General features: G+C 36.5%; 1 protein-coding gene across 1 annotated transcript; it reads right to left on the bottom strand.

The window, feature by feature from the left end:
* Window positions 1-1,617: 1,617 nt before the first annotated feature.
* On the bottom strand, window positions 1,618-23,952 carry LOC110787836 (shikimate O-hydroxycinnamoyltransferase). The gene is made up of 2 exons (XM_021992479.2): window positions 23,173-23,952; window positions 1,618-2,659 (listed from the first exon to the last, which is right to left on the bottom strand). The coding sequence occupies exons 1-2, from the start codon at window positions 23,843-23,845 to the stop codon at window positions 1,962-1,964; spliced, it is 1,371 nt and encodes a 456-aa protein (XP_021848171.2). The 5' UTR covers window positions 23,846-23,952; the 3' UTR covers window positions 1,618-1,961.
* Window positions 23,953-24,545: the final 593 nt, after the last annotated feature.

Raw genomic sequence — 24,545 nt, 5'->3', positions numbered from 1 at the left:
TTATGCTGTCAACCCTTATTTTTTTTGAATTGAACTTATCTGAACTAATTTGTTCTAAAATAAGTGAAAATAAGGTGAACAGAAAAGAACCTTAGTCCTTTTATAAATAAGTACGGAGTAGTACTAGACAAAGCAGCAAAATCTAATCTAATATATATATGTAAAGGAGGCATATTTGCTGAAATATCAGAGTGCCACCTAGGATTACTAATGGTTTCGGCCAATGAAAAATAAGATTTCTAATTTATTAAAAATCAAGTGCCAAGTAGATAATTAATTAGGTGCCACATAGATATTTTAATTAATTAATTAATAACTAATATATACAACTCCATCTAAAATCAAACACTCTAATAATTAAAAATTAATCGATTGCAACGTAGATAATTAATTAGGTGCCACGTAGATATTTTAATTAATTAATTACTAATATATACAACTTCATCTAAAATCAAACACTCTAATAATTAAAAAATAAATCTAAAATAAAATTCATCCAAAATCAAACACTAATCTAAAATAAAATAAATAAAATTCAATTTAAAATCAAACATTAATCCAATATTAGAGCGCCACGTAAAAAAATATAATGGTTTCGGCCAATTAAAAAGAAGATTTCAAAATTAATTTTGAATTAAAAAATTCGAGTGTCACGTAGATAAATGATTAAGTGTCACGTAGATATTTTTATTAATTAATTATTAATATTACGCATATACAATTTCATCCAAAAACAAACACTCTCATAATAATATAAAAAAAATCTAAAATGAAATTCAATGCAAAATCAAAAACCAATCTAATCTAATATATAAAAGTGGAATATACATAAGAAGATCGAGGTCTTGATATCTACGAATTAACGGTCTAAAAACTTTAAAAAACTAACCCAGTTTGATTTGTAATTAGACAAAAAAATAAAAGAGAGTCGAAGTTTTATTTTAAATATGATCGATACACACTCTGAAGAAACCATTAACCAATACAACTTGTAACAATTAGACCCAACTTAGGGTGAGTTTATCCCCAGACGCATTTTCAATCTTCAGACTCTGTCACATCAGCTTTTCACTAACTTTTTCATTATCCAGACTCACACAAAACTTACCCTATTTTTACACATTATCCCCAGACTCAACTCACTTCTTAAAATAATATTTTATGTATATATTTATTTTTTGGTACATTTTCTAAATAATATTGAAACTATGTTTTCTTATATATAAACAAATTAGACCCGATCAAAAGGCGGGCCGGGTCGAGGACATAAAAATTTGTCCATTATGTCGGGGCGGGGCAGACCGGGCCAAGCTTCGGGCCAATTTTGTATGCCCATAACCCGCTATTTCGGGCTAAAAATAGCGGGCTTTTCGGGCCAATTTCGGGTCGGGCCAAATTTATAAATAAAATTTATGTTTTCGTTGTCCAAATGCCGTAATTTTTTAAAAAAAAATCGGGCTGGGTCGGGCCTTCTGCCCAACACCAGGCAATTTTCGAACCGGGTCAGGTCGGGCCAGCGGGCCAGGCCCATGTTGATTAGATCTAAGACAAAGTAATTTATAATTCGAGAAAAAAATGTAAAAAAACATAAAATATTAATTTCGAAATTGACATATATTCCGTACAAGTTAGAAATAATTATACAACATATTAAATTCAAAAGATCTAGAACATAAATGTAAAGGCAAATGAAACAAAATAATAAATAAACCATCAATAATTTAGTTGGGTGAAATAAGATAAATAAAGTTTGATGATGTGGAATGATTTGATTGGAGGAATAAAAAAGTAGAGTATGGAGTGAGTCTTGGATTCTCAAACTCACTTCAAGAATTAGTGTAGTCTTTTACCACATTATCCCAAGATTTAGGCTTGAGACTCACCTCGAAACTCCTTTCAAGACTAGGGATAAACTCACCCTTATAATCAGATGTTATCGGTATGACGTATGGAGGAGATGACTATAGTTTGTTGGGTAGGTTTCCAACGTCGTAGAAGTATTTCCGGAAGAGAGGCATGTGCACGGCAAAAAGATTAATGTTGACCGAGTAGCTACCATCCCTAATTGGGCTTGGAACAATGATAGTTTGACCCTCATATCTCAGCTTACTATGACCTGCAAACTCCGGCTTGCCCCAACCAAAATCCGCTTCGTAAAATGGGAGCCTACCAAAAGAGTTTATTGTTAGGTTCGGACATGTAACTGTGTGGGCCCCACGAACTATAGGCGTTAGATCTGGCTGTGATTCCAAGTAATCCACGGCTGATCTTAAGTACTCCACATTCTCCACGTTCTTTAGAGCTTCGTGTACTTTACCTGCGGCGTACCATAGTGGCTTGCACGTGATATCACGTGTTTTCGCAATACATGCAGTGTAGAAAATTACATTCCCTACATACCCTTGTGGTAGTGGTGTTGGATCCTTCAATCTTGACCGTCCATCAGTTGGAATGTAAAGCTTCACTAATTGATCATTTGCTAAGTCACGTGCTTTGCATGCTGTTCGCCACACGTGCGCAGCTAGTACCTCGTAATTACTCAGTTTGTAGCTATGGTGTTTTTCTTTTTCTTCACTTGGAGAGTTTGCTTGGAGGTTTAATGCATTAATTTGAGGTTTTGAAAGTTTAAACAGACATTCCTTCGTCGTTGAAGTCTCACCTGTTTTCATATATAGATTCACCCGCATCAATAATTCACATCACAATATTTACAAGCTACTTCCTCCGTTTTAAAATTAAAAGTTTAAAAATGAGGAAATTTTTCCAACAATTACTTTTTAGTTTACTGCTTTGGCAAACAATTACCTTTTATATTGTCTTTTGTTAATAACTATCTTGAAAAACACTTTTGTGTTGGAAACGCTACCATATGATAGTTTTATTTTAAAACAAACTAAAATTTCTATTTTATCATTTTATGTGACTCAAAGTTCCTAATTTTTTTGGTGTAAATAAATCGTAAGTGCATTCTCCATATATTTTCGGTCAGGATATTAAAACAATCCGGTATTTCAAAAAAATTGTTTGATCCTTAAATCATAAATATTGTTAAAAGTCACAATTCGTTTAATCTTTCACAACATTTTAAAAGCACAATGTCTATGGAGTCCACATAGAAAAACCAGGAAAATGACATTTAAATCGCTTAAAACGATCAAGACACAAAAAAGATATTTGAGTTTTAAAATGAGAAAGTAGTAAGTGTGGTAGTGGTTTCAACACAAAAATATACTCCCTCCGTCACTTAACATATACTCACATCGATTTGACCGGTGCGGGGTGTTAGTTGATAGTTGGGTATTTTTTTTAATATAGTTAGTGGAAAATGTTTAAGGGGTGTGGAGTGGTGAGTGGAAGTGTGAATTTGTAAATATTTTTTTTTGTAGGGATTAGGGGTATAGGTGAGTTAGTAGGTGAGTGTGAGAAATTATATATTATTGGTAAAAAAAATTCAATTTATAGAAACGGTGCAAGTATTAAGGGACATCCCAAAAAGGAAACCGGTGCGAGTATTAAGGGACGAAGGGAGTAGTTAAAGTCTTTTTCTGTTATCTATATTATGTTCAATATATACGAAATGGTTAAATATATTTTGTTTAATCCGTACGAAATATTTAATAATATTATGTTCAATTTGCACAAATTGAATGAGAATGCTCGTAAAATAGGAAAAAAATGAAAATTACCTCAATTCTAAGGTCTTCCAAATTAAGAAAAATTGTCAGTTGCAATCAAAATATTTACTCTAATTTGATTATACACGTAACACTAAAAAAAATCAAATTTATTTGACCAAAATTATATCAAAAAAGGTTGAGAGAAATAGTAAAAGTGAGGGATAATATTTTTTAAAATTGAAAAATAAAAGTAAATAAAAGCGGTTGCGTCAAATAAAATCAGGCTACGTTTAGCACTCCATCCTAAACCTAGATGGGAGTTGCGATATCCTAAGGCCCAAAGGAGGGAAAGACACAATTTAGATGGTGGACAAGGGTGCACACTCCTCTACGTGCACTCTCCCTAAAACTACATCGTTTTGTTTGTTTTTGCATTAAAAAAAAATTGAAATTACACAAAAAGTAGATTTTTTTTTTCATTAAAAATAATTAAAAAAAAGGTACCAGGTTTTACGCATAATTTGAAATCTAACAAACTTTAAAATGTCTTTGATCAATTCAACATCTAATTGCATACACTAGTGGCATTTGATATAGATCCTAACTAAGATGATATTGAGATAATATACGAAGTATCATATGTATTCAGAAATCAGAAGTATCATATGTATTCAGAAGTATCAATTGTAGAACGTTACGGTAAAACATAAACGATGCGAACATAAACGATGCTTTTTAATTGTATTTTTATCTCGCTTTTCTTTAGAATTATACATCGCATAGAATCATGTCCGTTTTATTTCTTTGGCATGTTCATGGTGAAGTGATTAAGTATTCTTTCATATAACCATTGTTTTTTGCTATTTATTTATGGGTTTTGATATATGCAACCCTTAGGGCTGCGCATAAAAATTAGCAAAACTCACTATTTAATGCATATTTTATAGTTTTAAAGAAATCTAATTGAACGAATAAAAAACATTACTCCGTTATTTGTTAACCTAATTAATGCACTTCATAACAACAAATTTAGAGTTCCAATTTTATTTTATTTTTTGACAAACTAGAGTTCTACTTTGGTCACACAACTCACTGCTAAACTTTTTGGACGGCATAATCTTATTAAAGAACATTTAACCGAATTATATATACTTCGTTCCTACATTAAGAAAACAATACTACTCATGATACAGAGCTAACCAAATCAATCAGAAGCACAACTTATCATAAAAACTCCGTACTTAGAATTATGTCTTCTGTTTATTTCGGAAATACTAATAAGTTGTGCTCATATGCGGAAGCAACCAAATAATAAGTTGTTTCTATATCATTAAGCAAACAAAACCAAACACCCAATTAATACTACGTACATCATCAAAACAAAAAAACATTTTTTTATATGAGGATTAAATTCAAAAGTAAAAAAACAACAAAAATAAAGAACATGCCGGAGGTAAAACAAATTCTGAAGAGGTATGAAAATGAGTGGAAGAAAAATGGCAGAGGTTAATGTTGATTATTGTAACAGTAAATAATTAATGAGGTTTTTTGAGTTAAGCTAAAGGTTGGGGTCCAACCTTTTGGTTTTTCACCCTTTAGGACCTCAACTTTTTTTTTCACCTTCTGGGACTCATATTCATTTTTCGGCCAGTTAACCATAGTTAAACTCACCGTTAATCATACTATCACTCAAATAATAAATTAAGACAAAGGTTAGGGTCCAACTTTTTGATTTTTTCACCGTTTAGGACCCGAATATTTTTTTTCACCTTTTGGGACCTCATATCCATTTTTTTTATACCAACGTTATAGAAAATGCAAAAAAAAAGTTAGCGCTCAAATTAATAATTATAATAATAGTTATTAATATTTTTATTTTTATTTTTATTAATTATTATGTAATAATTGTTATTAATATATTTAACAATAATAATAATAATAATAATAATAATTGTTATTAATATATTTAACAGGTCTTGGAGTTGATTTTGGAGGAGGGTCCTCATTTAGGTCTCCATGTTAATGTTGAGAAGACGGAGGTTTTCTGGCCTTCGGAGGACCCACGCAGTCGTCTAGAGGGTGTCTTTCCTACGGATATTGCTCGGCCTGCGCTTGGTGTTAAGTTGCTTGGTGGCCCAGTCAGTACGGATTCCTCTTTTTGTAAGGAGTTGGTTTCACAGCGTGTGTCGAAGACTGTTGTGTTGATGGATGCTGTAGCCAAGCTTACTGATCCCCAGTGTGAGTTGTTGCTTCTTCGTGCGTGTACTGGAGTTTCTAAACTCTATTTTGCTATGCGCACTTGTCCGCCTCATCTTTTCGAAGCGGCCCAATTATCTTTTGATGTGGCTCTGCTGACTTCTTTAGAGCGCATCGTGACTGCTTCGGGACCTGGGTTCGGTGACTGGCAATGGCGCCTTGCCACCTTGCCTTATTCTTATGGAGGATTGGGTGTTTATTCAGCTGGTGATGTTCGGCATTATGCTTTTCTTGCATCCCGTTTGCAGTCTTCTGGTTTGCAGGATTCGCTTCTTCGGCTTTCAGGTGTTGATGGTCCGGGACCGGCCTTTGATGATGCTCTTCGTCTTTTCAATAGGACCGTGGAGACCGACCTTGTGCGTAGCCCTAGTGAGATCGCTTCCCCCACACTCTTGAAGAAATTGGCAGACATATATTTCACGAAGGTTACTGCTGATGCGGAATCCGCCTACTCCTTATCTTCACGTCTTGTTGCCCTATGAAAATCACAGCAGGGGGATCACTCCTCGGCTTGGTTGCGGGCAGTCCCCATCTCGGGTTTAGGCCAGACTATGAACGGTAAGACTTATCATTCGGTTCTTTGCTATCGGTTGGGTATTCCGTTGTTCTCTGATTCGACGCCGTGTTCTGCTTGCTCTCGGGTTTTCGACAGGGACATTTATGTGGATCATGTCGTGTCTTGTGCTGGGATTGTGGGTATCAAACATTGACATAATGTTGTTCGTGATACCCTTTTGGATATTTGCTATCGGTCGGGGATTTCTGCTCGCAAGGAGGTTGATGTTGGGCTGACTAGGGAGAGTGATGGAGCTCTTCGTCCTGCAGATATATTGCTTAATTTACTCATTGGATGGAGGTCTAGATGTGTGTGTAGACTTGACTGAGTCTTCCCCTATGACGCAATCTGGGTTGTCAGGGTTCATTCCGGGTCGGGTTGTGGCGGTTGCAGCGCAGCGGAAGCTGGATAAGTATGCGGCACGTTGTAGGGCTTTGGGTTACGGTTTCTTTCCTTTTTCCTTCTCTTCTTTTGGGGAATTAGAGAAAGGAGTTGTTTCTTTGCTGAAGCGGGTCCAGACGTACTCCAGGGCTCAGGACATTGGGGCACGGGCAGCTACCCACATTTTCAGCAGGATCGGGTTCGCCATAGCTAGAGGAGTGGGGGCCCAGATTGTATCTCGGCTCCCCTCCAACTTCTTGTAGTTCACTTGATCTTTGTAGCTTGTTAAGCTTGTAACGTTTTGGTGTTTTCCCATAATAATAATAATAATAATAATAATAATAATTCATCTTCCCCAAACCCTATCATACAATTAAAACTACATAGTACTCTTCTCCAAACATCATACTCCCTCCGTCCCGGAATACTCGACCCGGTTTGATCGGCACAGAGTTTAATGGACTTGAATTGACTTATTTAATTTAATAGGTAGTAGTTGATAGTGGGGTATTATTTTAATGTAGTAAGTGGGAAATTTGTAAAGGGGTGGGGTTGGGGGAGAGTAGGGGTTGAATTTTTAATTATTTATTGTATGGAGTAGGGGGTAGGTGGCTTAATAGGGGTGGAGTGAGAAATAATATAATATTGTTAGAATATTTCCATTTTTAGAAACAGGTCAAGTATTAAGGGACGGCCCGATAAGGAAAACAGGTCAAGTATTCCGGGACGGAGGGAGTAGATAATCTTTACTCATTCATAAGACCTTTAATAGTTGAAACTTAATTTACGTAATCCAATAACAACGGATTTGAATATGTTTATAGAAAATTTGAGGTCGTAAATTTTAATTTGGAAATTGCTGATTAATTTTGATCGAGTTAAGCATAAATCATTTAAATACCTCATCAAATATGAGCATAAATAATCCAATTGTCTTTACTCTCATAAAACAATCAAGAACTAGTATGATATATTAACTTGTGTTCAAAATCACAATTCGTTTAAAATTAACCTATTTTTATTATTTTTACGTTTTTGTGTGGACATTATTAATATTCTTCAAACAAACCACAAACAATTATGAGGATATACAATCAATGGCGGATCTTCCTAACAACTTGGGTCCCGGGCGGAAAATTCCGTAGTGTATTTTTAGTTCCACCATCCCCGTAAACCTTTGAGTATAATTGTATGAATATAGTACTCTACTATATAAATTTCTTAACTCTTCTATTGTCATTGGACACCATACCGAATTTATAAAATATGATCAGCTTGTAAATAATTATTTGCTTCTTTATTCATTAGATTATTTGATACCCAAATCAATTTATATATGGGCTAAGTTTATGAATTAAGTTACATATTATTTCAATTTGAGTTTATTATAAGTTAATGATTAGAAACTTTAATAATTGAATTGAGATTACATGAAAACTTAAATGAGGTCTCAAAAGGTGAAAAAAGAAAGTTCAGGTCCTGAAAGGTGAAAAAACGAAAATGTTAGTCCTCAAACTTTTGATTTACTTTAACATTTTAACCCAAGGACCTAACCTTTTAATGTACTCTAGTTAAATTTGGCAGGAAAAGGGAAATGAGGTCCCAAACGGTGAAAAAAAAGGTATAGGTACTAAACGGTGAAAATTTTTAAAGGTTAGACCTCATTTATTAGCTTAACTCGAGGCTTTATATGAAATTTTTTATGTGTATTAAATTCTCCTACTAGATTCTATTTTTCTTGAAAATATAAGAATATTTTAGGAGTATTTAATGCTTATTTGCAGCTCTAAGGGCTGCAAATATCATTTGCAGCTCTAAGGGCTGCAAATATCATTTGCCTTTATTTATTTATGATCCCTTGTTTTCATAGAAATATAAACATGATCCTTTGATTTCGTTATCATGCATGATCATTGTAGAGTAGTTAAGTGTTCTTTTTGTCACTCACCTTTATTAATTATTCCGTATATTACTCGATCTTATTTGGATTAGTAATAGGAAGTATGTTTTATGATTTAATTTAATTGTTTGTTTTGGTTCTTTGTGTTAGAAATAACATGTTCTTTTATTATTATTTGCGATCTCTCATTTTTTACAAGTATATCCATGTTCTTTTAATCCCTTTTCAATGTTCATTGTGAAGTGATTAAGTTTTTTTTTTGGCAAGCAAGTAAGAGATTATATATTAAGACCACACAACAAAATTACAACCAGGTTAAGGGGGAAGGAAGCCAACAGGCAACCAACACATACCAAAGCAAATTAGACAGACTACACACAGTCTGTAACAAACAAAGCAACTTGGAACTTACAAAGATAAGAACCAGTTCCTATCATGGGACTTGATTTTGTCACTAATGATGTTTTTAATTCTAAACCTGACTTCCTGCTTAATCTGGTTCATTATATGGTCTACAGAAGGAACATGTTGATCCCAAACTGCACTATTCCTGGCCTTCCAAACATGATAAGTGAGAGCAGCTTTGACAGTGTAGCTGATATTTCTCTTGAACTCCCCCTTGCAGCATCTCTTGATCCACTTAAGGAGAGCAATAAGGGAATCACCCTTATGATTGATGTTTAACCATTGCAAGATACTTGTCTTACAATCAGTACTGAATTTACACTTGTAGAACAAGTGCAGGACAGTTTCCTCATTTGAACCACAGATTGCACATAAATTATCCAAACATACTCCCACCTTAAAGAGTCGAGCTTTTGTCTTCATTCTATCCAGCATAGAGAGCCACAAGATAAATTTGTGTTTGGGTACTGAAAGCCTGTTCCACACTTGATTATACCAATGTACTTTAGGTTGAGAGTCACTGAGGTCAGAGTACATCTCTTTGATAGAATACCTGCTTTTATTCAGCCATTCAGAAGACTGCAACTTTTCAAAACATTTGTTCTTCACCATACAGACTAGTCTAACATCCCAACTTGCATAGTTAGAAGCAATGAACTGAGACCAATCCTCATTTTTCACATATAGAGCATGGATCCACTTTACCCACAAATTGTCCTGCTTCTGAGCAATAGACCATGCTTGCTTACAATGGCAGCTTGATTCCATAGGACTATGTTTCTGAACCCTATTCCACCACAAGCTTTGGGGTGACAAAGTTTGTCCCATGCCACAGGTCCGGGTCTGCTATCATCAAAATTCGCAAACCACATAAAGCTTCTAGAAATTGCATTAATCAGGATAGACTTGGGAAAACAAAGACACAAATACTCATGAGAAGTGAGTTCACTAATTGCACTCTACCAGCAAAGGAGAGGTTCCTATAACTCCAAACTTTTATCCTTGCCACCATTTTGTCTATCATAATGTCACATTCACTCCCTTTTAGTTTTCAGGGACTAATTGGCACCCCTAGATACCTAAAAGGAAGGGAACCAGTGGGGAATCCAGATAAAGCACTAATAGTGGACTTCATAGCATCATTCAAACCACAATAGTAAATGGTGGACTTGGAGGGGTTCAGTGTCAGACCAGTGGAGCTAGAGAAGGTAGCAACCCTTCTAACATCAACTGAACTACCTTAGGATCGCCTTTGCAAAACATCAACAAGTCTTCTGCAAAGCACAAATGGTTAAGGTGGAGCATCTTGCATCTAGGGTGGAATCTAAAGAGGGGGTGGGAAGCAACTGTCTTCATAGCTCTTGAGAAATACTCCATGCACAAAGTGAAAAGGAGGGGGGAGAGAGAGTCACCCTGCCTCAATCCTCTCTTAGGGTGCAACAATGGTGTGGGAACTCCAATAATAAGAATGGAATATTGAGTAGTGGTGAGACAAGTCATCACCAGGTGAGTGAAATGAGATGGGAACCCCAAATCAATCATGATTTCCTCAATAAAACCCCACTCTACAGTGTCATAGGCTTTCCTCAAATCTAATTTCATCAAGCAACCAGGAGTTTTCTAACTGTTTCTGTACATTTTCACAATATCTTGACACACCAACACATTATGTAGGATAAATCTTCCTGAGATAAAGGCACCTTGGTTATGAGAGATGGTCTCAGGAAAAACTGAGTTTAGCTTCCCACACAGGAGCTTTGAGATGCATGCATTTATATATGATAGAGCAGCAAGAAATGGGTCTAAAGTCACCAGTAGAAGTTGGAACACTCACCTTAGGAACAAGGGTAATGGAATTGACATTGACCTCCTTAAGGATCTTTTCGGTATTGAAGAAATCCATAATAGGTGCACATAGATCTTCACGGATGACATGCCAAGCAGTCTTGAAAAAATGGCTATTATAACCATCTTACCCTGGAGCTTTGTTTCTAGGAATATCCTCCAACACTTTCTTGATATCAACAGAGGAGAAACTGCATTCCAACAGTTTCCTGTGATCATCAGTCAATCTTGGACCCTGATCCATGATTATTGGGTTGACATAAGTTCTTGTCTCCATTTTCTCTCCAAAAGGAGAGCCATAGAAGTTTAGGAAGGTGTTTTGATGTCAGCCATATCAGTTAACCAAGCACCACTGTCAGATTGAAGAGAATAGATTTTGTTCTGTTTCCTTCTTTGCTTCACACTTTGGTGAAAAGCTCTAGAGTTATCATCCCCTTTTTCCAACCAGTGCAACTTTGCTGACTGCTGAAGGAAGGAAATGTAGTTAGCATGGGCAATTTTGTACTCAACTGCTACCAGTTTCTCTTCTAAAGCTAGCATAGGGTCAACAAGGTTATCATGTAATCTGTCTTGCACTTCTAAAAGCTTCAGGCGTTTCTGAAATTGTGTAACTTCCACCTCATTGTAACCCGGTTTGTTCAATTCTTTGAGATCAGACTTCAAACACTTTAGTCTTTGGATTACCCTAAACATAGGACATCCACGGACATACTTTCCCCAGTTCTCAGTAACCAAAGGCATAAAGGAATCAGAGCTTGTCCACATGTTAAAGAATCTAAAAGGCCTGCTTTGATGATTTTGTGAGTGACTAACAAGTACCATGGGACAGTGATCAAGATCACCCTCAGGAAGGTACATTGCTTCCGTAGTCTCATAGATGTCATCCCATTTGTGACTAGCTAGATAACACCCTACCAATTCTTGTAAACACTCTATCATTCCCATCTTGCTTATTAGTCCAAGTGTAATGCCTCCCTACAGTTTTCAGAGTGCTAAGCTGACAGTAATCCATACACTCTCTCATTGGCTGAATTTCAGACAACCTTACTACAGAGCCAACTCTGTCTTCCAACTCCATGATGGAGTTAAAATCTCCCATGATTACCCATGCATCCTTACTGATATCAGAAAGGCATCTTAGAGTGTTCCACAGTGGTTCCCTCCCTTTTTTGTCATTCATGCCATAGATGAAGGAGTAGAAGAACCCTTTCCCAATAGAGGAAGGGGTGATGTGACAATGAATGACTTGGTCTGTCATATAAATGATATCCAGCACAAAAGAAGCAGGCTCCCAAGCTAGGATAATTCTACCATTATTGTGATGGCTAAGGTTTGTGGTGAAGCACCAGTTGGGGCAAAGGTTAAGATACATTGCACCCATCTTCATGGCTTTCACCCTGGTTTCAAGGAGGAAGAAAAACTTTATGTGTTGAGAAAACAATAGTTTCCTCACTTCATTTTTTTTTGCAGTTATGTTAAGTCCCCTCACATTCCAGCACAATATATTATCCATTAGGTTCAGGGGTAGTCAACCCCCTTCCTAATGGATCAACACACTCACCAGGTGTAAGAGTACCTTCCTGGTGTGGAGATATACCCTCGGTCAATGCTTGGAAAGCATTCCTAGTTACCACCGGTATCAACTGTTGGCACCTTTGTTTGCTGAACCCAGTTGCTTGAGTGAATCCCTCATTGTCAATAGTGACAATAGGGCCTACCCTTGCAGTCACACCTTGTGGCCTACTCTGCACTTGGACTTGTACCCCTAGGCTTTGAGTGTTTTTCCTCACCCAAACCCTCTTTTGTTTGGCAGGCTGCTTTCTCTTGCACTGGTCACTCACATGTCCCATTCCCTTGCAAACACTGCATATAGTAGGAAGCCAATCATATCCTACAAGCTGATCAATCTGAACCCCTTCCTCATTAATGAAATGCAGGACTTTAGGACATTGTTGTCCCATGCTTATCTCCATTAGAACCTTGGCAAACATGAGTTTGTCCCTGTTCAGAGTGGCCTGGTCTACCTTAATAGCCTTCCCAATCAATCCAACTATCTTGAACAAACTTCTTTCACCCCAATACTTCACATTCAAACCAGGTAATTTGATCCACAAAGGTACAACTTACACAAGTTCTTTAGTATAGTCAACATCTGGTGTCCAAGCTTTGCAAAACATTGGTTTAGAGTCAAAAAAGCAACGGCCACCATGAAGAAATTTGTCACAATTCTCCATAGTTTTAAATCGAACCTGAAAAGTGCCACGACCTGCTAATGACACCTTATCTACTCTAAATTTCCCCCAGATTTGATGGATAAACCCTTCCATCACATTTTGTGGAGGGTTTGCTCCCGAAATGTAGCAAACAACAGCTGATTTCCAGTATTGCACCTCCTCTTCAATATCATCAAAATCAATACGCATAACAGGGGTTTCAGCAATCACAGTATTATCAATCACAGAGGGTTCAAAAATCAGATCATTAGTACTTAAACCATTAGGGGAAGGGTTTGGAGCTATTCTATCCTCATCTTGCATCACAGGATCAATTGGAACCCCTTCCCTTCTAGAACGAAAATGGGTACGAATATCTTGCCCTCTACTCAACCCATTAATACATGCATTAAAATCATTTCGTACCTGCGATTGATGTTGCAGATCAATCAGGGAAGAGCGTGGGGTGAGAATCATCTCCTCAATCGCAAGATGGTCATCTGGGTTTTCTTCAGAAAATTCTAAATTGTCACCTTCATCCACCATTGTTGATTGTTTTGTGCTTTCCTTTGTAGCAGCACAAGTCATTGGTTTTGTAGGGTTGTCCCCTTGCTTCTCTTTACTTTTTCCTGAAGCATGGGAATGGCGCTTTCGAGGTCTAGCCATGGCTGTCGAGAGGAAAAACTTCGAAACCTCTCAAGCAAGTAACCCCATGCATGTGGATAAGTGATTAAGTTTTTCATTACTCAACTTTTATTATAAGTTGTTTTTGATAATTAGATATATTATTGAAATATAGTAACATTCTGTTATAATTTTTTTATTTCATCAGTTATTATTTGTGACAGAAACACACATTTGTATTGTTAATTATGATCCCTTCCTTTTATAAAGTATATAGACTAATAGACATGTTCTTTTAATTCCTTTGTCTTGTTCATTTTGGAGTCATTAGATGTTCCGTATAATCCAACTAGAATATTATTAGCATTTGTTTTTCTGTATTAGTAATGTATATCCCGATTTTGAACAGCATGTACAATAACTATCTTTTCAATTTACCTTTAAAATAAAAATCTTACTTTAAATACACTGACAAATTTTCTTCCACTTGCATTCCTCTTGTTCTTTCATCTCTCTTCCTCCTCCATTGATGTGTTGTTGTAGAGCTCAAAATTTCGAGCAAGTCAACGGGGTTTTACTTTTTTGTTGGAGGAAATGGAGAGCTAAGTTGGTTATTTAATTAAAAAGAAGCCAAGATTTGCAATTAATTTCCAGCAAGATTTGCTGTTTATCCTCCATTTTTGGTGCCAAATATTCAGGATTTAGTTATTTCAAAATTTTAACAAATAGCCTTTTAGTCCCTTAATGTCGTTTAATTAAAATATCATGTCGTTTTCATCTAGGGTGCACGGTCCTCTATGTGGACCTGTGTCCACCTTCCACGAATTGAAGGAAAGAGCATTGTTTGTCAGCCAGTCTAGTGTGATTTCTTCGTGGCTGAATTCATGAATTCATTACTCCCCAATTTATGTTGCTTTTTTTGTTTTTATTCAGTTTACATATATTTTGAGGGTTTTTTAATAATATAAATTCATAAATAAGTCCCAAGTTGGGTGTATGAACTTGAGAGATATATAGTTTAGTATGGGAAATAATTTTGCAACACTACAAAACAAGTTTGCTACATGTACGGTAAGATTACATTTTTTTTATGCTCTACACAATAACTAGACAAATAGAGCACTAAGTACGTGTGTGATAAAATCAATACATAATGTGCTAAAATCAGTTTCTTTGTTAGGTATCAAATTTAGGTTAAAGTTTTTGGTTTTCATAAAACAAGAAACTTGTTTTGGTTTTATTTTGAGTATTTTGCAAAACTAAAGAATAACCAAGGTGCTATGCTCCTAGCTTTTACTTTAATTCTATAGAAATTAAACCCATTTGGCAATTAGTCCAACTGTTGAGATGTTATGATATGTTTTAGTAAAATAGTTTCTATTGTTAGGATTGATGTACTAAACTTAGAGTTTTACAATTAAGGATGATATGTTTGAAGAACGTAATTGCTATTGTTTAATTAGGACTGTTTCCGAAACATAGAGTTACCTTAATTAGGATAGTTTGATGTACTGTATATATGCATGCATACATGCATGAATATTAATCAAGGTCAGACTTTGACCCTTTAATTACTTTTCACATGGTATCAAAGCCTGACATACACACACAATAAAACAAAGGCCTACGACGATGACCAACCACCATCGCCACAACCTAAAAGGGAGATGAATTCACCTTTTTTCTCGACACAGGAGACCGAATAGGTGACTTCATCACTCCCTCTCGCTTATATGGAGACAATTACGATGATTGGGCTTTAGATATTCGAATGACATCGGAGGCGCGCCGCAAGTTCAAGTTTTTGGAAGGCACTATCACTAGAACGCAACCTCCATATACCCAATCTGATTGGAACACCGTCAATGCAATGTTGATTTCTTGGATTACAAAAACAATTGATCTTGAGGTAAAGAGTAACAATATCTAAATTTTGTGATGAGAAATTCTTATGGGATCATCTTAAGCAACGATATGCTATCATTAATGGCCCAAGAATTCAATAGCTAAAGCCTTCAATTTCTAAGTATGAGCAACCAAAACCTATGTCTATTACCAATTAGTATGGAAAATTGAATGTATTGTGGGAGGAATTATTTAAGCATGAACCGCTAATTTCTTGCACTTGTTGTTCGTATTGAACTGCCGCATCATTGCACCAAGAAAGATGTGAACAAGGAAACTTACATTACTTCTTGACGGGACTCGACAATGATTTGTAGACTCAATTACGAACCAATATCCTTTCTCAAGATCCCTTGCCTTCGCTTGATCGAGCGTACCAACTGGTGATACAGGATTAGCGTGTGCGGCTCTCCAAAGCATTCATAGAAGATAAGCAAGAAGAGGTCCTTGGCTTTGCTTTCCGTACAGGCGCTGGAAAAGGACGAAGAGAAACAGAGAGGCCCATGTATAGCCAATGCAAGAATACGGGACATGAGTCTTCAACTTGTTGGTCCCTAGTTGCTTGTCCTCACTGTCACAAGCATGGCCATGACAAAAATAATTTCTATGAAATAGTGGGATATCCTAAGGGATAGTCGGATCAAAACAAAGTTGATGGGGGTGTTGGTCGTAGTCGTCGGCTGGCTGGCCGTGGGCATGGTTCAGCTCGTGCTAACGCGACAAGTAGTACACTTGGAGCATCCTCTACTAAAGTTTCTACCGATCAACTCTTCACACTCGAACAATGTAAAGCTCTCGTGGGCTTAATTGGTAATGCTCAAGTTCCGGATGACAGGTTGAATGGTAAGTTTGACACGAAGTCATGGATTATTGACACCGGGGCAACTTATCACGTGACCGGTGATTTGTCTTGGTTATTTGACACTATGGCGTTGTTTGAGTGTCCGGTTGGACTTCCTAATGGTGAATATGTTATTGCGACCCCATCCGATTCAGTTCGATTGTCGAACAAAATCGTTCTTAAAAACATTCTTTATGTGCCGAAACTCAATTGCAATTTACTTTATTTTTCACAATTTACATTGTATTGTCCAATTCAACTATTACATGTGTGCTATACAAGACCAGACCAAGGAGCTGACTGGAATGCGAGTTAGGCGAGATTAGGGCTGGCAAAAGCTGACCCGACCTGATAACCCGACCCGAACCCAACCCGAAAATAGCGGGTTTGGGATGATATTTTCAACCCGATTAATTAAATGGGTCGACACGAACCCGACCTGAAGTTAAATGGGTTAGGTTCGGGTTGAAAATCTCAACCCGAAATCAACCCGAGTAACCCGATTATTTATATGGGTCAAAATCAGGTCGGGTCAACCCGACCTGATAACCCGAAAAAAGTTTTTTAAAAAATAGAATTTTAAAACAGCAGTAATTTTATTCTGAAAGAAAGAAAATTTTGAAAAAAAAGAAGGGAATGCGGGGGGTATGGGTATGCTATTACAGTAATAATGGCCCAAGCCCAAATTTCTACCCTTTCACCCTATAACCCTAATTTCTACCCTTTCACAGTTTCACTCTCTCAAGCACTCTCAAACTCTCTCTCTCTCTCTCTAACTGCGCCGCTTCTCGTTCCTCTCATCCTCTGCTCAACGTTCTTCGTCCACTTCGGTTCCTCTTCATTCACTCGGTAACGTTCTTCACTCACGTTTTTTTGTTCTTTCTCTAATTTATGCTAATTTTTTTGATTTTTTTGGTTTTGTAATTGTTTTATCTACTAATTTATGGTATTATTTCGTTGTTTTATTCGATTTTATCGGGGGTTTTTTCGCTTATATTTATGCTACTGTTTTTTAATTTTTTCGATTTTCTTTTCGATTTTGTTTAGGGTTTAGGGTTTGTTCGTTTTTGTTTAGAATTTTTCCGGTTTTGTTTAGGACTTTTTCGATTTTTTTTCAATTTTATTTATGCTAATGTTTTTTATATTCGATTTTGGTTTTTTCGATTTTATTTTGATTTTTTCGTTTTAATGGCTGGTTTTTTTTCGGTTTTAATGGCTGATTTTTTCGATTTTAATGCTATTGTTTGGACTAATAATTCGTGGCTGATATTTTCAATTTTAATTGGGGTATTTTTTTCGGTTTTAATGCTATTTTTTGGACAAGTCGTGGCTGATTTTTTCCATTGTAATGGCTGATTTTTTGTTTTCACTTTATAACTTTATTTCCCAAATCTCATAATAATATGATTGTTCTTGTTTGTTCATTGTAGCAGAACTGCAGAAGGGGGTTATCCATTTGAGGAAATTTGCATCTGTTCATTACAATTGTCAACAAGCGTAGAACTTGGAACATATATTTTAGATTTTCAGATCTCATTTGATGTAATTTATGTAGCGTAAATGTTATTTTGTTCATTTGATATAATATACAACGTTAATATCTATCCTCTTCATTCTTAAGTTGATTTTATTGTGCTGGTGATTATCTATTTGAAAATTTTCTCAAACTTTTTGTATACTTCATTTAAACATTTCATGCATCCCCAGATCTAATTATAAAATGGGTTCGGGTTGACCCGAAGCAGGCAGGTTGAATGGTTTCGGGTTGACCCGAAATAGTTAGGTAAAAAAGAAATCAGGTTGAACAGATCGGGTCGGGTTGACCCGATCAAAGACAGATCAGGTTAGGGTTGAGATTTTCAACCTGATTACTTAAACAGATCAGGTTCAGGTTTGAGGTTTTCAACCTGTTTAAGTCTGACCCGAACACGAACCCGACCCAACCCGACCTGATTGTCACCCCTAGGCGAGATGGACTTTACTACTTCGGCAAAGCTGGAGGTGATTCAGTATAACATGTTCTGTCCACAACGCATTATCGACTTTAGAGTTGTGGCACAAAAGGATGGGACACCCTTCAGAAAAAGTAGTGAAGTTAATACTTTCTCCAGTTAGCAATCTTAAGGTTAGTTTAAATAAAGCTTGTGAAATATGTTTTCGTGCTAAGCATCCTAGAGACAAATTCCCTTTAAGTGACAATAAGGCAACTAGAATTTTTGAGAAAATACATTGTGAATTGTGGGGCTCTTGTAAACATTCCTCTTCTTGTGGAGCTCATTATTTTTTAACTATTGTTGATGATTTCTCAAGAGCTGTGTAGATTTATTTGTTGGTCGATAAACCAGAAGTTTTTCGGATGTTTATGTCTTTTCTTGCAATGGTAGATCGACAACTTTCTCAAACAGTGAAAGTTGTTCAAAGTGATAATGGTACGGAATTTAAATGCCTACTTGACTATTTTTCTGCAACTGGTATTTTATTTCAAACTTCATGTGTGGGAACCCGCAACAAAATGGGAGGATTGAGAGAAAACACAAGCACATTTTAAATGTGGGGATACTTCTTGTTGAGAGAGAAGTAGATAATCAGGAGCACGAGTTACTGAAATGCCCAAAAAGCAACTCAATGGCCCCAATTTGGACATAGGGAACTCACTTTTTAACTGAGAGGTCATCCTCTCACACAACTCACTAGAATAAGTGGCCAAAATAATGTCATCAACATATAAAAGTAAATAAGCTAAATCATTACCCTGAATATAAATAAAAAGTGATGTGTCACTTTTTGCTTTGACAAATCCCATATGCAGCAAAAAAATTAGCAACCTTTGATATCGGGCCCAATGTTCTTGTTTTAGACCATATAAAGCCTTTTTGAAAAGGCAAACATAATTAGGAACACGACGATCAGCGAATCATTGACGTTGGTGCATGTAGACAGTTTCTTCTAAATCACCATAAATGAATGCATTTTTTTACATCAAATTGATGAATTGACCACTGCGAGCCATAGAAAAGCTGAGCAACGAACAAATAGTAATCGATTTTAGTACCGGCCTAAAAGTATCATCACAATCCACTCCTACTGTCTGGGACCTGCCTTCACAAAGTACGACAAGTTTTTTTGTTCCTTTTAAGGACACATTTATCATTTCTTTATTCTTAATTAGCCACATATAATTAAAATAATTAACCCCTAGGTTTAGGAACAAATCACAAGTCCTTGTTTGAATTAAAGCACCAAATTAATTTTGCACTGTAGCATTCCAATTAGGGTTGATTAAAGTAAATTTGTGATTTTTGGAAAGTGGTGATCTGTAAAGAGATGGGTTAGGGATGTGAGTATTAAATTCATGTTTTGGATTAGTATTTTCTATCCCATGTTTAACTTGTGTTTTCATTTGAGGAGATATAGGCATGGGGCGAGTGGGCTCAATTGATGGAATTCCACGAAGAGGAGGAAGAGTGATATGCTTGTAATTTTCATTTTTTAAAAAACCATTGGATACTCTTTTGTGTACATATTAGCGTAGTTTAGTTGCATAAATGTTGCATTTAGAGCTATTCATATTCTATTGTCTTTCTTTGCTTGTTTCTATGGAGAGTTCCTATCTTCCTATTTTCAGGCCAGGCTAAAGTGACGCATGAAATATGAAGGTTTCGATAGTCCAAAAGAGAGAAAACCCACAATCACGGGGAACGAGTGTAGCTTTACGACCTCCTCATTTTCCAACCTTATCCCTATTGTCGAACGCTCATATGAAGGAAGAAGAGTAAGAGTAGAAAGCTTCCACCAAGTCAAGTCTATGGGCTAAGGAGTGCACTATGTCAATGCAAATGAGAATTGAAGAAGAGAAGTAGAGTAGTTAGGGGCACAATCTTTGCACCGGACCGTGCAACCCTTGTATTCACCATGAAGAAACCAAGGAGAGCATCAGGCATGGACCATATGAATTAGCACAGACCGTTTAACTCATTGGCACGGTGCTTCTCACTGTCCGTACACCACCTTCTCTTCCATCATCTATAAAGCAGCATGACCCACCCGAATGGGTCGTGCAGACCTGCTAAGCCCTGTGCGTACTTGACGGCAACCCCCACTTCTTGGGCACATGTCCCCCCTTGTATAAATAGAATATTTCCTTAAAACTCATATGTGTGGAGTGTGTAGCATAGTGTAGATAGTAGTTTAGAGTTTGTCTGATTTCCTAGGTTACTCACACTCTCACCACTTTATTACTTTTCCTGTTAAACACTTTTATTTACCTTTTAATTGTCCTTCAAGTTAATTTCAATTCTGCACTTTTGGAACAAGATCTCCTCTTTCAATTCAAGTATAATTTCCTAACTTAATCTCTTTATTGCTTTCATTTATTGCTTACTTTACATTTTCTGAATTTTTAGTTCATGATTTGAGGTTGAGTTTCTTTTCTCATTTTGATATGTTCTTGGTGTTCATCTTCAAGTTTCTTTTCGGTTGAGTTTTTTTACCCAAAATAGGAAGTCATGTTTTCATGTATGGTTTGCTTAAATCTTCTAGTTTAAGTTGTACTATGTGTTAGTAGTTACCTTAGGCCTAGGAGTTGGGTTACAACTAGTAGAATTATAGCATGAAAACTCTCTCCCTTTACGTGTATTTAATTTTGGTGTATGTTGGTCTTTGCTAGTTGTTGTGATATTATGTCCTTGTTTGAGATGGGTCTATGAGAATGTTATACAGACTTAGGTTGATTTTGCTTGTTTCCTTTTTCCTAACCCCAGGGAAAAGTGCGGTTAATGGTTATAGTTGTTCTCTTAGATAATCATTGAGCAATAAGCAGTTGACACAAAAAACGCTCCATTTGACACGGGAAAGTGCATGTTCTTCGTGTTGACCCGAGGAACGAGGATATATTGTGTGTTGAGCCTCATTTCTATTTACCTTTGTGTCAGCTTGACCATCGTGAACCTAGTTAGGAAATCAGAAACACATCTCTAGATTATTTGAACCACATCGTGACCATCGGGTGGGATTTGTTTGTGGTAGTGCACAATGCCCCCTAGATTAACAAGTACATCGTCTTGTGTTCATGTATAAGTGTAATAGGAGAGACTTTCATTTAATTTGCCATAGATATATTAGGACAAATCCTTCTTCCCTAGTCCTATCCTTTAGTATAGATTACCCCATTTGTGCAATTAGTGACAAGTTGTGCAAACAACCCATCAATAATTATTTATTATTTTTTATTGTTGCTCGTATAAAAAACGCTTGATCCTGAGAATTCGACCCCATACTTAGTCCTTGTATGTTATATTTCGTTGTAGTATCATAAGACTGAGTCAAGTTGAATCTATTTTATCACTTATGTGAAGCCCTAGACATTGCGATGTGTTTGGGGATCATCAAGGAGTATAAACGTGCTGTGATTGGTTATGGGAAATCGAGTGATGGGTGAGCGAGGGATTTGAGCTGTCTTTTCTTGTGTACTACGGGTTGGGCTCAACCACGATCAGCTTGGCGCTGGCCCAATGCTGAGGTATTATGCCCTGGAAGGAGGAATGAGCTGGGAGTCTGAGAGTTGGGCCACTTCTGTAAGTTGGTCCAGATGCTGGGCTGCGTGCATGAGGAATACCCGAATATGTATGTCACTGATGGCAAAGGAGAGGGAGAGATACTGGGCTGGGTTTTCACACGGGACTGTAAGGTGGCTGGTTGGGCCTGCTGGTAAGGTCCTATGTTTGGGCTAGAAGGTTTTTGGGCATGTTCCATTATTTAATTGTGTGGGGAGAAATTCAAGTCATTGAGGCTATATTGACTCAAGCTTCTAAATGGAAAATTAGATTCACCATATTAAGGTCACATGACGTGATAAGATGATATTATGGGTGGATAAGTCTAAACACCTATGACCACGATGGTTGGGTAAGTTGTATTTTCTCTCAATTTGTAGTATACGGAATTATATATTATTGTAAATGTCATATACTGATTATTAAAGATAATTTTTTTTCCCAGTAAAAAAGAAAAAAAAAATACAAAGCGGAGAACATTTTGTATTCGTTGTTGAGCAGCACACAATCCAAGGAAAAAAAAAAGTATCGGATAAATTCTTTTGTGCAACAATAATAGAATAAAATATCATCTCTTCGATGGGTACACCGTGGTAAGTTGGATGAGACCAATTAATGCAAGCAATAATAGTCTAAGGAATTGTGATTATCAAATATGGCGCAATAATGCAAGGGGAAAAAACCCAATAAATGCAAGCAAGTGGCGCAAAAGATCAAAATAATCAAGAGAAAAATTTATGATTTTTAAGAGAAAATTGGCGAAAAGACCTATTTGGATTAAAAAAATAATAATAAATGTGGAAACTAATAATCGACCTACTTAACGTGTGATACCATGTTAGATTGCATAAACATTGTGATCGAGTGTATTCGATCCATTGATCAATAGCACAATACATTAATCCTAATTATATTAGGAAACTTAATGTGAATTGGATTATAACTAAATAAAACATATCCTGAATCCATGAAGAGAATACTATTGAAATGAAATAAAATTGAAATCGATGGAATATATACTATTGAAATGAAATAAAATTGAAATCGATGGAATATATATTTAAAGAGCTGACTGACCTGCAAAACCTTTGGGTGATATAGGTGGCAAGGGTGGCTCATACTCCAAATGGCGGAACTTGATCTGGGGCGGATGACGTGGACCTAGGTAGATAACCCTATCATGAAAGGGATGAACATCAAGGTCAAGACCCCTAGCAAGTCTTGACCATGAGTTAATCAAGTATGCAAATGCAATGCCGTCAGTTGCTTGGTGGTGTATGCTAAAGACAATACACACACCCCCGCATTTGAAGCGGGTTACTCGTGCCAACAACAAAGGGAATGATGAGAGACCACCAGAGTAGTCCCAGGGGTGGAGTACCAATTTGCGAAACTCATTACTAGACTTAAAGTCACCAAACTCATCAAGAGAGTGCCATGTTTCTACATCAACAAATAACGCTCCCGCTGCATTGCAATCAATCTCGATTCTACCATTCTTTTCATTCTTTTTTAGTCTGCCTGCCACTGGATAGAATGGCACTAAAACTCTACTTAGAGACTCCTTTAGGATTTCCGCGTTAAAATATTTTGACACATTTTGATCTTCATTTTGACGATAAATGTACATAATTTGGTTATGTGCATATGGCGTTCGACCCACCAAGTCTATGGTTGATAGCCAAAGATTATGCCTCGGCGTCTCGTTTGCCGGGCACACCATGGTGCATTCCTTCACTTTCACATCCATTTTCTTTCTTCCTCTTTGATTCTTTTTCTTGGCTGTTTCCTTCGGTTAACTCTAAGCTCACAATGATGGTGGATATAATATATTCTACGTACTACGTATTGTTCCAGGAAGGGAGCCACTGACTTTCCTATATATTTTGTTATTTAATGGGCAGGTTCTTGGGTCCCATCGATTAGGTGTGCAAAATAATTAACCAATTTTACCCTCCTTATTTAAAGGATACACTTTTCATAAACTTTTGTACCCCTCCGTCCCTTATTACTCGCACCGGTTTGACCAGTGCGGAGTTTAAGACACTTGAATTGACTTATTAATTTAATAGGTGTTAGTTGATACTGGGGTATTTTTTTTAATATAGTTAGTGGAAAATGGTTAAGGAGTGGAGAGTTGTGAGTGGGGGTGAGAATTTTTAAATGATTTTTTTGTAGGGAGTAGGGGTGTAGGTGAGTTAGTAGGTAAGTGTGAGAAATAATATAATATTGGTAAAATTTTTCATTTATAGAAGCGGTCAAATATTAAGGGACGACCCGAAAAGAAAAGCGGTGCAAGTATTAAGGGACAGAGAGAGTATTTTATTGAGCGATTTCCTTCAATATTGCATAAAGATCCAATAATTCCCTAAATACATTACTTTTTAAGTTATTTCCCACCATACCGTTCACGTAAGCAAGTAAGAAAGAGAAGTAATTTTTTTTTTCGG

This window comes from Spinacia oleracea, chromosome 4, assembly GCF_020520425.1.
Source record: "Spinacia oleracea cultivar Varoflay chromosome 4, BTI_SOV_V1, whole genome shotgun sequence".
Lineage (NCBI taxonomy): Eukaryota > Viridiplantae > Streptophyta > Magnoliopsida > Caryophyllales > Amaranthaceae > Spinacia > Spinacia oleracea.
The sequence above is the reverse complement of the archived record's forward strand: the minus strand, read 5'-3'. Positions and strand labels throughout refer to the sequence as shown.